Source organism: Engraulis encrasicolus, chromosome 12 (assembly GCF_034702125.1).
Source record: "Engraulis encrasicolus isolate BLACKSEA-1 chromosome 12, IST_EnEncr_1.0, whole genome shotgun sequence".
Lineage (NCBI taxonomy): Eukaryota > Metazoa > Chordata > Actinopteri > Clupeiformes > Engraulidae > Engraulis > Engraulis encrasicolus.
Genome location: NC_085868.1, coordinates 3,481,727 through 3,496,746, shown reverse-complemented (window position 1 = coordinate 3,496,746; position 15,020 = coordinate 3,481,727). Strand labels below are relative to the sequence as shown.

Here is a 15,020-nt window from a genome sequence, read left to right as displayed (position 1 = left end):
GTCTGAATAAGAAAATATATCGCCTATAATGGGTGAACCAGCTATCAAAATGAGAGGAGGTTAGCCGTTTCTGGCAACGTTTGCCAAGTTGTAAGTTGTGTTGCCTGGTAATATTTAGGCTCTTGAATATCCGTCGTTTTTATTAGTTAATGTCCTGAAGCCGTTTTAGACCTGCGTTGCCTTTGAGTGAAGGTTCTGGCTAGCAAATGCTATTCGTATATTTGTTTATGTTTCAAGCGAGGAGTTATGAAACAATGCTTCTATGAAGGGCGATAGAGGGAAAACTTCGTCATTGGCAGAAAATCAGATAGTCGGTAAATGTAGTAGGCCTAGGTCTACACATAGTTCTGAATCTTAAAGTCGAAGTCACACGTGTAGGCTATGGTGGCAACGTCTTAGTTATTTTAATTCATTATTTTGAGCAAGCGCAGAGGCGCGCGCTCTGCTGCAGCCAGCCGCACAGCCCAGCTGCGGCGCATGGTATGACAAGCAGGGAGAGAGGGAGAAAGGCAAACGATAGTAGCATGAAATTATCTGCGCTGATAACTATACCTAATTGAAATGCATATTTGCTCTACTCGATAGAGGCGTAGGTCTACTTAAACTTGTGATTTATTTATCATCACCCTGATAATTGATCCGTCAAAATGACGGACAGACTTCAGAATTTTCCGTCATCCTTCAAAAAAATCCGTCAATGACGGACATTTGTCGGTTAACGCGACCTCTGATACACACACACATACACACACACACACACACACACACACACGCGCACACACACACACACACAGGGGTGCCCACAAAGGGGGACAAAGGAGACAGGTGTCCCGGGACCAGGGAGAGAGGGGGCCCACACACACACACACACACACACACACACACACTGAATGATAATGAAGCACCACACACAAACTACAAAGAACCACCACCACCATCACCACCTCAGAACAGCCGGCGAACAGGAACTATATATACCGCAACCACATGTACACAAACACACACACACACACACACACACACACACACACACACACACACACACACACACACACACACACACACACACACACACACACACACACACACACACACACACCATGCACACAGACGCATGCACACGTGCGCGTGCACACACACACAGTTTGACGTTTGTATTGTAAAGTGTGTATTGTAAAATGTGTGTGTCAGACATTACCAGCTGAAAGAATCCAACCCTGATGGCAGGTTGCTCTGTTTTCTCTCCAGACCTGCATATGTACAGATACACTATGTCATTCACTTCAATTCTGTATTCACCTCAGGGGTGGGGGGGACACAACTAAATGAACCAGTCTTTTCCATTGCACCAAATACTATAGGCCCCTAGTGATAACGATGACAGCAACAACAACAATAATAAAAATATATAGTAATAATAATAATAAAAACAATACATTTTATTTGGAAGTGCCTCTCTAAACACTCAAGGTCACTTTACATCCAAATTATACAGTAATAATAACTTTATGACAGGAATACTACACCATACACCCAATTAGCTACTTTTGCACCATCTAAAAACAAATTCCGTAAAACCGCTATAATTGATAAGACAAAATAGGAGACATATACTGTAAGAGATTGGATCAACATCCCCCATCATGCCATGTAATTCATAGTAATAACCCCAAATAAGCATAGGACCCAAGATACAATGTAACAATTGTAAACATTTACAAGTTAGGCCTATTCTCCACTGTGCCAACTAACACAACTATAAGCCCTAATCCACAAATAATTAAAATACCAACTTACTTCTTTGAGTCGTTCGAGGATGTTTTTGCCCTGAAAAAGACACAATTGCAATTTCACACTGATTTGGTCATGGCACAACTTTACTATTTGCACAACTCATCTCCAAGAGCACTGGAAACGACCCATGGATTGAAAATCAGGGGAAAAAATCCCATAAAATACATAGAAAAGCATTCTCCTTTGCACCAGTCTTTTATACACCAATAATTCCGTTCCCAGATGCAATGTTGTATTGCTGTCTTACCCCTTCGAGTCGTTTGATTCCGCCATGGTCCTGCAAGCACATAAAAACAATTTCACACTGACCACACTCATGATAGGACATAATTACAAATAATCATAAATAGTTCATCTTAATCTAATTGCTTTTCATTAAATGTTCAACGAGACACTCACATGTATTCCCCATTTTGGCCTGAAAAGAAGAAAAGGGATTCAGTACAATGTATCACACTTTATAAGTCTGCCAGTTACACATTTGTCCAAATAATAGTGCAGCGAGTTTAGCTCTTCCAGCATAACATATAGGCTACCTGTTTGGAATCAGAGTGAAATATAATGAACCTGTTTTATGCTGTTCACACACTTATCCCCACAGTTCCCATAGAGATTATGCAAATAATAATAGAAATGAATAATAATACCTAATAGATAATATTTGAACTATGGGGTTATCACATGCCATTTTCATTGCCAATTAGAGCATGCGAGTGTGTGTGTGTGTCTGTGCATGTGTGTGCATGCGTGTGTGCGTGCGTGCGTGCGTGCGTGAGTGTGTGCTTGTGCTCGTGCTCGTGTGCGTGTGTATGTGTTTGTGCATGCATGTGTATGCATGTGTGATTTTCCTCTGTTCCATTCACCTTCGTCATTAGGCTCGTATCCATTGTTCTCTTGTCCGAACCTCTTGATGCTCCGCAACGTCACCGAGCCCGGCATGGTGACAGATTCACACTCAGGGTTCCACAAACGTTCTTCAGAAACCCTAAGAGAACCCTGATGGGCTTCAGAGCTTCACAAATGTCCTAACAAACGCTCAAGTGTTCCAAAAATGCTCTTCAGAAACTTTAGGGAACACCAATGAGGTTTACGATGTCTAAAAGCGTTTACGGGATCCCGAGTGAGCTTCAAGAATCACAATTATTCATTGCAAATTGTCCTCAGGCTTTTTGGAAGTGTTCTTCAAAAGCCTTTAGGGAGCCCGAGTGAGTTGGAGGATCTCAGGAATGTTCTTTAAGATCCTTCAGGAAAACCCAAATGTGCTTGAAGGTTCCTCCAATGTCCTTGAAACACCTTTGGAAATCTGTAAATCGCTCTCTAGGTTTCACAAACGTTCCACATGAACCATTTGAGAACCACAAGAGAACTGCTAAAAGGTTTCAGGGCAACATCACCTCAGAGACCATCTCTCACTGCGGACAGATGCACTGCTATTAGTTGCAGCTACGATAATAACTAAACTAAACTAAACATCAACTTAAACTGCACGTTCTTATCACTAAATAATAACCATCACTGTAATTGGCAGAAGGTCCAATGTTGCTCGAGCAGCGCAGTAGAGAACCAGTGAATCGGTGAAGCAGCTCCTCTGCACCCTGTGCTGTGCTTACACACCCTGAGCGAGTAAAGCCCAAATTGAGTGTGTGTGAAGGTTGTGGGTCGACTCTCCACGTGTTGTTTTTGGACAAAAGGAGGAGACCTTAGTGGGGGTGTCACCTAAGCACTGCGGGAGAAGGTCACTGTCCGACCGGCCGTCACTGTCAACCTGGGGTCACTCACCCGACAACGTGAAGGAAACACGCTGACAATCAATGTGTGTGTGTGTGTGCGTGTGTGTGTGTGCTCGTGTGTGTGTGTGTGTGTGTGTGTCTGTGTGTGTGTATGCGTGTGTGTGTGTGTTGTGTGTATATATGCTCGTGCGTGTCCGTGTGTGTGTGTGCGTGTGCATGCTTATTTCTGTAGAAGTCTAATGTCGGCTGGACGATATTAAGCCAATTTGGCTATACCATGCCACCCTTCATAAACAGTGGCTGTAAAGCTTGTATTATGTGATGCCCACCCACTGGGCATAGCTGGTGCGTCTGGGCCTCTGGGCACTGTGCCACTGGTCCATATGGATAATCCGGCCATGATTGTTGGTAACATTTTCTAATGTTGCAGATATTATTGGACAATCTATTGGACAATCTCAGTCTGACCGAACAGTGCAGTAAAATGAAACTGTACTTCGACAGACAGATCTATAAAAACAATTTTCTAACTACATATTTGTGTGTGTGTGTGTGCGTGTGTGTGTGCGTGTGCGTGTGCGTGCGTGCGTGCGTGCGTGCGTGCGTGCGTGCGTGCGTGCGTGCGTGCGTGCGTGCGTGCGTGCGTGCGTGCGTGTGTGTGTGTTCTGGGATTAGGGTTAGAAACCCTATTCTATTCTTTTCCTCATGTTTCAATGGTATTACTGCACAATGTTGCTATCTGACATGTTTTCCTGAGTTTTGTATTCTGCATTCCACACAGCCTTTGAAGAAGGGGCTGTGTTTTCACTAGCTTAGTCAAGGTGTTGATCTTGCAGTAGGACACCATAAGACAACGCCTCTGTTCTATTTATCTGATCTAATCTATCTAAACAGATGGCAGTAACAACTGCAGAATAATAATCTTTTAAACACTCAATTTACTTTTTTAATTAGAATACATGTTGTTCCTTTATGATCTGTTATTTTGTTTCTGAGCCCACATACTAACAAAAGTATCCGTAGAAGTTTTGGTCAATAAGTTGATTTGCCATTAAGAGTTGCCACTTGAAACTCCCTTGTTACTTCTGTATTAAAACACACACACACACACACACACACACACACACACACACACACACACACACACACACACACACACACACACACACACACACACACACACACACACACACACACAGTTTGCTTCTTTATTTGGATTGACAGGTAGACGTTTACCATAGCACAAGCCAAATTTCAAAGGAGTTTCCACAAAACTAAAAGAAACTGCTCACTGAGTGTCTCAAGGATACATGTGGCACCTCCGTCTCCAAATGAAGAGGCTCCCGATTATGCTGGATACTGAGCAGAATTTGGTCAATCTTTTTGCCTGCTGTTTAGGGAGTCCACAGATTTAAGTTTTACAGGAATAACCACAGTTGTTTAATGCATTACAGGTTGGTATTTCAATATTTTGGAGTAAAAGCACGTTTACACACACACACACACACACACACACACCATGGCCGTAGCCAGTATTGAGGTCAGGGAGGTCCGGACCTCCCTAACTTTTCAGGGGAAATATATACAGTATATTTTTTAAATCTCTGCTTTTGCATAGACGTTTCAATTGACGTTTGTATTGACATCACTTTTGTGTATGGGTGACTGTGTGTTACCATTGGAGAAGGCTCTTTCTGCCCTTTCCAATGGTATAGCACACAGGTGAATGTCATACTGTATACTGACGGAGAGAGCTTAGCTTGTGCTATTTCGAATGATATACATGTCAAGTCGGTGTCATGTACATTTCATCAGTAAGGAAACAGAGAAGCATAGGTGCGCTTTTGAAAGACAGCACCTAATTTGTTATAGCCTGATTAACAATACACATGTAGGCTATCTTGAACTGGGCACGATTTGTCCCATTCACTTTATGAAATGAATATAGCCCTTACATTTTTGTATTGGCTATTTAGTATTAGCTATACAATATGCACGATTTCGAACTGCATTTATTATATTAGTTAGTCTATCCCTGCCAAATTGCCTTTGCTTGTACCAAACACTTGCATAGGCTACTATTCACCCTCTTACCTATCAATATTAATATCAATTAATCAATATCAATATTAATTACAGGTATAGTAGGCCCTATGTTTTATTAGTAGTTTATTTCCAGAATGTATGCTGTCAATTCACAAGTGTTATCTTTTCCATTTATCATCACCATCAATTTCTGAGTATGCCTACTCAAAATGTTTTGGAAATCTACATTTTCCATGCTTCCATACTTTTCTCTACTTGGTCAGACCAGTAGATGTTAGTTTATTCCAGTAAATATTCATAAAAACATCATATTTGTGAAGGGGTATGCATTTTGAAAATAAATTACATACTACATGACTACTTTTAACAGTGAAGATTTTTGGCGCGCTGCGCGCGTATATCATGGACCTCCCTAAATTCAAAACCCTGGCTATGACACACACACACACACACACACACACACACACACACACACACACACACACACACACACACACACACACACACACACACACACACACACACACACACACACACACACACACACACACACACTCGTGACGCCACTTTCTTGTGTTCCTATGATATGTATTAGTAGAAAAGAAGGTAAATATTTGAAAACAGACTTATACACTCTTGAAGAATATAATGTATTGATAATGTATGAGTAGATCTATGTTTTCTTGGAAACCTAGCATAACTCATTTCATGAATTTTGATACAATAATGTAAAACAAATAATAATGGTGCAACTCTCAATGTGGTGTCACTTTGAACTACAACTACATTATAAACTACATTATATAGGCTACTACATTATAAACAGTGATTAATCCGTAGGCTATATCATTTGTTTTCATGTGATGGAATGATATTAAGTAACTGCTTCTGACAAGCACACTGACATTTTCAAGGATTGAAGGATATTTATTTGTCATGTACATAGAGACACTTTCGTGTCACTTGTAATGAAATGCATGGCCGGTGCAAAACAAGTGTGCAGAAGAAGGGTGAAGAAGAAATAAAATTAAAATAAAAATAAAAATAAAAAGTGTGTGTGTGTGTGTGTGTGTGTGTGTGTGTGTGTGTGTGTGTGTGTGTGTGTGTGTGTGTGTGTGTGTGTGTGTGTGTGTGTGTGTGTGTGTGTGTGTGTGTGTGTGTTCAATCAAAGGAATTCAGTAAGCAAATGGCATGAGGAGGCTCTTTCTCAGTCTCTCAGTTCTAGCTCTGTGGCAGCACAGTCGCCTTCCAGATCTCAGTTTTTTAAATAGTCCATATCCTACTCATTTTCAGGGGCAACCATATATTTATTTCGTTAAAAAAAAAAAAAAAAAGTATTTGATATAGCATGAAACACATACAAAATATACATTTTAGAAAACCTGATGGAAATGTTTTGAATGTTTTCTCATGGTGCACACCCATTAATGTAGGCTATTCATGCTTCAGGCATCATGATATTTTTCAAAATGGCATAAAATGTCATGATCACTCTGCAACTATGACAACAGGTGAAAAGATGCAACCTGTCCTATTTTGACATCATCAAAATTCTACTTCACTGAACTAGAATGTTGCCGTTTGAAGATTCTATCTCATTCAGAAAGCAGTGTTTGACACACATTTTGCTACCAGAGATATCTACAGCTACTTTGAGCTGAGATAACCCATGAATTTTCGAAATAATTGCTTCAATTATATCCGGGAGGACTTCCCCCAACATCAAGGTAATTTTTGATACTAAATTCATTCGGTTTTGTGGAAAATAAAATGTATAAATTATTCTGTGAATTAATCAGTTTCTTACCCATTAGGTGTACAGCAAATCTTCACCAACCTGGCAGAGAGCACTTCTCTCCATGGCTTGGGTAAATACTGTTGATTATTTTGAACACATAATATCTACATTATATAAAAATCATTTCTATTTATGAGAAAACTATCCTCAACAAAATTGTGAATTCTTCTACATTTGCCATTTGTCTTCTAACAGCCCCTACCACTGGTTCTGGGGTAATCACCCAGCCAGGAGTTTGGCCTGAGTACCATGGATATCAGCCCCAGCAACACTCTGGGCTACTGGGCAGTGCCACTGCTCTGCCTCAACGCCTGCCTGTACCTGAGATCCAGGTCCTCCATCCCATCCACCCTCAGGGATTCCATGGGGGAGTGACCTTCCAGGGAAGAGCTGTACCCTTTGATCGCCAGCTGCAAGGCTCCATGGTGTTTGTGGATGCTCTGGGTCACCAGCAGGGTACCTCTGTGGCCTCCCACCCACAGCTGCAAGCGTCCCTTGTGACTATGGATGGTACAGACCTACACTACAATGCCTCTTTGGCCTTCACAGCTCCACAAATGCAAGCTCCCGTCATGCGGGTGGTTGCCAATGGACAGCAGCTTGGCGCCTCTGGGCTTTTCTTCACCACACGACCTCATGGTGCCCCTGTGCCAGTGTATTCAGCAGGCCTACAGCATGGCAATGCTGTTGCTTTGAATTCTCAAGTGGCACCTTTCGTGGCAGTAAATACCACGCACCTTCAGCATGTGGCTCCCATGCCCCGAGAGTCAAGCGCCCCAATGCAGGTTGCCTGCAACCCACAGCTGCCGATGATTGAAGTGCTGGCTGCTGGACCTAGCAGCGCCAACCTGACCAGGCCTGCACCAGTGGTGAAGCCTTCATCCCAGCAGTGCCAACAGGATCCCAAGGCTTCCTCCTCCAACATGCCTGGATCTGCATCACACACTCAAAGCTGCGGCACAACTGCGTCCTCAAGGCCAGTGGCAACTAAAACCACTGTAGCTGACAAGCCCAAGAAGACCTGGAATGAGGACCTGCGAGTCATGCTTGAGTGCCCTGTGCCCAGCAGCACCTGCTCACAGGAGAGCCTGGTGGCTAAGAAAGAATCAAAGAAAAGGCGGGCAGAAGGTGCCAAGCAGAAGGACAAGGGTCCCTCCACCAACACCCAGGCACCAAATACAGCCCTCACCAAGATCACCAAACACCAGGCACCTAAAAAGGCCAGGACTGAGATCAACGAAGATCAGGAAGCTAAGACATCCCCCACCGGGGTGGACAAGGCCAACACTGTCCTGCCCAAGGAGTCCAAGGAGGCTGGGAAGAACAAAGACAAGAAAAGAAAGCATCAACCTGACGCAGATGAGATTAACAAGAGGAAGGAGAAATGCTGTAAGAAAGCAAAGCAGGACGATGTTTCCCAAACATCTCAGTCTGATGCCCGTGCCTCAACAAGTTCCGGGACAAAGCAGCTGTCGAACATCCCCTTCGCTAGACGTTTCAAAGTTCCCAAGGAGCCAAATCACAGTGCACCTGTGCGCAGTACAAATGCTGGAAAGGTGGCCCGCCCTGCACCCAGCCAGCAGCGCAAGCCTACCCAGCTTCAGTATGACGCAAGTTTCATCGAGGCCTGTACACCTCTACGCCCTCAACAGCGTCCCCGTCACCACGGTCAGCGCCACCAGAGTCGTTCACAGCTGAGCCACCCACAGCACGCTGCCAGCAGCGCCAGCACCAGCCGTACGTGTGGCCATGTGAAGACAACTGTGTGATGTGGAGAAGTTTGAGGAGTGCAAGTAGGGAGGCAGGGATGAACGGGACCATAAATCTTTAGTCTACAGTCTTGCCCCTGTTATAGCAGATGATTATTTTACATTTGGCCCATCTGTTTTATTCTACCGATGATTAATACTATGTTTGGCTGGTATTTGGCTGGTATTTCATTATCACCAATGAAATTGTTCAATTTAAATGAAAATACTTTTTTATTATGATTATTATTATTATTATTATTAAATAAACATACTCACATTATTTCTGTTGTGAACTTGCTTTTATTGTTTGACATCAGGATAGCAAGTGCACCAATTAACCATTGTACTACAATACAGTATTAATGGGACTTTCATGATGCTTTACAATATATGGATATACGTACATACTGTAGATGTTAAACCATGTGTCAAAATACGCGTGACAAAAGCTGTAACACCGCATTATATAACGTAGTACATTATTACATAATGCGGTGACAATTTCCGCATTTTGTAATACATTTCTTGTACGCATTTTGTACACAATCTTTCTCATCTTGTAATAAATTATTGCATAATGCAAAATGTATTACGAAATGCGGCTGCTAACTTTTTTTCTTGATGGAAATGTAATAACATGGTGCATTATGTAATAACCTTTAGCCTGATATATATATATATATATATATATATATATATATATATATTATTATATATATATATATATATATATATAAAAAAATACTTGTACTTGGATTAAGTAGGCAAATATAGAACACACACAGTCTCAATAATGACGGTAGAAACTAATTCACTCCTGTGGAAGGCATGGTAGTCACTGCTCTCTCACTCACGCTTTTGTCAAGATCGGCCTATGTTCATGTAAAACAGTTAGGCCTATAACAATAGCAAAACAATAAAATAGCAATCAGAGGTTGTTCTTTCACTGTAAATATAAGAATGCAATATATTGAATTACTATAAATTTAAGAATGCAATATATTGAATAACTAATCTGTGAGTCAGTGCCCCTGGTAAATACCGTAGATAAATTTTTGGTTGACATTAGAGTTCTGAAAGGGATGTGCACAGAAAATAGTGTGGCATGAGCCATGTTAGGAGGGTCTTGGCTGGATTCTACCAATATATGGGGGCCTTGTCATGATGAAGTCTGGACCTTTTGGATGCCCCTAATTGACAGCCTGTGCAGGACCTGGAACCGTACAGCACATTGTTGTCTCTTTGACAAGGTATGACAGAAGTCAAATTTTAGCCAAAATATAGGTACAGTATAACAGTGTGTTGGGAAAAGGAGCACAACTAAACAGCACCAGCTGCCCTACCGTGGCAGTATAGGCATATCTACTACTTGTACGCGGCTGACTCGGGTTTGATTCTGACTCGGGTCCTTTACAGACCCTTCCCTGTCTCTCTCCCCACTCGCTTCCTGTCACTCCTTCACTGTCATATCATACAAATAAAGTCAGAAAGACCAAATATATATATATATATAAACAGAGAACAGCACAGACACAGCCATTTCCATTGCATTTTTCCCATGAAAATGCCCAGAGTAGAGAATAGTGTGGATGAAACCCTAATTGTATGGAGTGAGGTGTTTGGCTATTGCTGAGGAATGTAATTTGCTTGGAAACCCTTTTTTCGCACTATATGACATGTAAAAACTTTGCAGTGAAATCACCTTTATTCTACAGTGAAATGTGCATATGTGTAGATTTGTGCATTTAAATGTCCTTAACTACAAACCCCAAGTCCGGTGAAGTTGGGACGTTTGGTAAACAGTGAATAAAATCAAAATACTATCGTTTTCAAAACATTCAATCTATTCATTAGATGGAGAATAGTGAAAAGACAACATATTAAGTGTTAAAACCGAGAAAAAATATTGTTTTGGGGGACATATGTACTCATTTCTAATTTGATAAATGCAACACGTCTCAAATAAGTTGGGACGGGGATCAGTGAAATTTAGTAAACATCCAAATAAGATAAAACAACAAAGAAGGTATAAGATCATCACAGAGGGGCTGAGTCACTCAGAATTTAAGATGCAAAGGGAATAATTACCATAGTTATTTATTACATACATTTTTGAATTCCCTTTGATTTACCACGATTGAGTGTATATAAGACATATTTTTGTCATTAAAATCATTGTATAGGTTCATGGCATCATGAAATATATATTGGTTGTAGTCTCACTTTAGCACTCCAGGAATTAGAGCTATTGAAAATTGACCATATTAAGAATGCTTCATGCGTGCAAATGATACAGGGGTATAACATTCTCCTATGCACCTGAGCTCACTTGAAATAGACCCAAAAGACATGGGAAGCTGTCCTTTGCTTACAGAAGTCAGCAGAAGTTGTAGAATTCAATTCTTTTTGACAATAACAGAGCATTGCACATCCTGTGCTACAGTGAAAATGGACCATCCAACTTGTGTTAGTGCTCAAAAGTCAGCCTCCATGATGGCATGCGGGTGCAGTAGTGCATTGGTTAAGATGTTCTCACTCATCTGTAGAGTTAAATATAATGTTGAATGGTATAAATGGGTTTTAAACAGCATGAAAAGCCACTCATGCATTATATTTTGAAGGGAGATCTTCGATTACTGCCACAGTGAGGTCAAATTGCATTCTCTACTATGTTTTAACAGTTTGGCTCCATCATAAGGACCAGCAGGTGATAAAATGGTGGGCTTTTGGTCAAGACCTGTCACACTGAAAGCACTACAGAAAGGAAAACATTGCACAACATGACAAGGAACACACCCACCATTTAAGCTGGTGAAATCATGTCCAAGTGTTTTTTATATAAAATCATCCCATTGGTTAATGCATTTAACTGTAAAGTGTTGTCTTTTGTTTTGTTTTTAGTCTTCCTCAACATTTGCTGCCTTTTATTGTCCCCGTCCCAACTCTTTTGAGACGTGTTGTTTTTACATATTCATGAATATCCCCCAAAACAATCATTTTGGTCAGTTTCGATGGCTGATATGTTTCCTTGTGCCGTTCTCCATCTAATGTAAGAATCAGACGTTTTGAAAATGGCAGTATTTTGTTATTATTCACAATTTGTGTCCCAACTTCTATGGAGTTGGGGTTTGTAATTAATCATCACAACAAAGAAATAAGCATTATACAACAGATCAATTTCCTCTTGAAGAATGCGTGACACCCTGTGAAAAAATAATAACTAAACAATAATCCTCCAACTTAGTTTCCTTGCCCACCCCTATTTGAAATTAACAAGCATAGACATACTAAAGGTTAAGGAGTTAATGTGGGTTTATTTATAAGATAACGTTACTGAGTTAAAAAAGTAGTCATTTTGTTAGTAATTAACACTCAGAATTGATACTGTCAATTCACAAATGTTATCTTTGTCATAAGTATGTCCCACCACCATCAACCATCCCCAATACCCTCTTGCAACCATCAAAAATGAATTATGAGTGGGGAAAATGACAGTTTTCATAGGTAGGCTACATAAAGATGTGGATCTTCTTTGTGTCCTCCAACTGTACTTTGGTCAGATGTCTAAATATGGTAGTTTACTACTTAGCAAATATTCAAGAAAATATCTAATATGGGAATTGGCAACATAAATGTAATGGGCAGCATAGTTGCAATGGCTCTGCTCTGCTCTGGTCATGTGTGTATATGTCGGTCTACTGCACGTGTGTTTTTTGTCATTTGAGGAAACAGATGAGTGGAAAGGGGCCCATTAATCGAACAAAAGTCAGGAGTGTAAATATGACTAGCACACACACACACACACACACACACACACACACACACACACACACACACACACACACACACACACACACACACACACACACACACACACACACACACACACACACCAAGCCTCAGGAACACACCATCTCTGCATGTCATTGCCCTCAGAGCCACTGAGGCCTCCTAGCTACACACACACACACAACACACAACACGCAAACACACACACACACACACTCTCTCTCTCTCTCTCTCTCTCTCTCTCTCTGTTCAGTCCAGTTCAGTTCATTAGAGCTTTATTAGCATGACAACATATATTTTGCATTGGCAAAGCATTTATTGAAGAGGTGGGCCTACATTTTGTAATAAGTGCATATCAAACATAATACCTCTCTCTCTCTCTCTCTCTCTCTCTCTCTCTCTCTCTCGCTCTCTCTCTCACACACACACACACACACACACACACACACACACACACACACACACACACACACACACACACACACACACACACACACAAACACACACACACACACACACACACACACACAGATAGAGACAGACAGACAGACAGACAGACAGACTTGAAAAAAATAGGTGTTGTGTGCACCCGAAAAAGGACTGTATGATAGGGGAGCTGGATCAGGTATACAACAAACACCACAGGCTGTCCGGCCAGAACAGTATGAAGATGTCCAATGAAGTCAGACACACACAGATGGGAATGCAAACCGTGAAACCGTGGTTTTATCTCAGAGACGCACTGCAAGCAAAGAGTACACGAGTGGACGCTGGGACCCCGATACGTCCAAGAGCAGAGAGAGAGTTGGGTCCCATAGATTCCCCGTCCGAACAGTGGTCTGAGGTCTGACCTCTAGAGCTGATATAAAACCCGGATGATCCGTTTGGAGAGCCGGATCAAGACCTCATCCGGACAGACCGGATGGCTGTCGTGCATTGATCCGCCAAAGGCGGGTCAGACGGCATTTCATTAATGTGTCAACAAAATGGCAGTTACAGCGCGAGAAATTGTGAAACCGGAATATATCCTCTTTAGTTGACTACAGCCATTCTCTAATCTCTCTAGTATGCTGTTCAGTCACGAACACTCACTGAGTAAAACCAACTCCCGCCTCGTCATTCATCGAGCCTGTTTGATCCGTCCTGCCTTTTGTGGCCAATTGAGTCGCGGATCCCCACTCCCTATGTGTGTGCTTCTGACTCTGTTGAGGTCTACATTTCTAAATGTTAACAGTGCTCTGCCAACGCCTTTACATCTCAGTCTGTAGGCTACTCTTATAGTCAAAAGACGTGACTCTACTATCACTCACTGCGTTACAGCGTACAGACTTTAAAGCCACTGCTGTCACTCCCCTCGTCCGAGTCAGCAGCGGCGCCCTCAGCGACTCGGTGAGACGAATCCTGACTGAGTTGTTGGTAGCAGCGAATCCCCTACGGATCGGATCAATGCTTAAGTTTCGTTTTTGCCACGAGTGTGCGAGTCGCAAGGCAACTCGGCAGCGGAAGCGAGTGGTCATCTGCTGCTCGCCTCCTGACTGTTCCTGCTCAGCTAGACTTCTGCTCCCAAATATTTGACTTTTAGTCTTCTTAAATACAAACACACACATTATTTATTGCAAAATCAGGAACATGCCGTTTGACTGCTGCCAAAGGCTCTCCGAGTCGCGGTTGCATGTTTAGTGAGGAGACCCAGGTGGGTCGGATCGCAGCACGAGTGTAGGAACTGTGACGATTCATAAAGTGAGTTTTGTTGATCAAACTTTCTTACTCTTTGATTTATCAACGTGAATTGATGAATGGGACAACAAAGGCGAGGCGCATAGCTACTTAACGGCAGAAACGTTTTAAAAAATGCATTATTATTATTTATTTTTAATTATTTTAAATAAGTGATCCGAGTTATCCAAATGATCCATCTAATCCGGATACCCTCCTTGGAATGATCCAATCAATCCGGACGCCTCAAAGATTCGAGTTAAGCACCTCTAGTGACCTCTGTGTCCTGGCCCTATATGCACACGGCAGCACAGCAGGGTGCCGAGCCAGGGGGTGTGCCTGTTGCCGGGGGCCCCTTAGCAACACAGTCAAGGGCCAGGAGTGGAAAATCACCGG

At 42.0% G+C, this 15,020-nt stretch overlaps 1 protein-coding gene across 1 annotated transcript in view; it reads right to left on the bottom strand.

The window, feature by feature from the left end:
- The window catches only part of abcb11b (ATP-binding cassette, sub-family B (MDR/TAP), member 11b), a 23,178-nt gene extending 19,755 nt beyond the window's left edge, over nucleotides 1-3,423 (bottom strand). The window contains exons 1-5 of the mRNA XM_063211505.1: nucleotides 2,658-3,423; nucleotides 2,194-2,212; nucleotides 2,042-2,071; nucleotides 1,798-1,827; nucleotides 1,199-1,250 (exon numbers count right to left, since the gene is read on the bottom strand). Coding sequence (XP_063067575.1) covers nucleotides 1,199-1,250; nucleotides 1,798-1,827; nucleotides 2,042-2,071; nucleotides 2,194-2,212; nucleotides 2,658-2,733 — 207 coding nt within the window. The 5' untranslated portion in view covers nucleotides 2,734-3,423. The remainder of the gene's footprint in view (nucleotides 1-1,198; nucleotides 1,251-1,797; nucleotides 1,828-2,041; nucleotides 2,072-2,193; nucleotides 2,213-2,657) is intronic.
- Nucleotides 3,424-15,020: the final 11,597 nt, after the last annotated feature.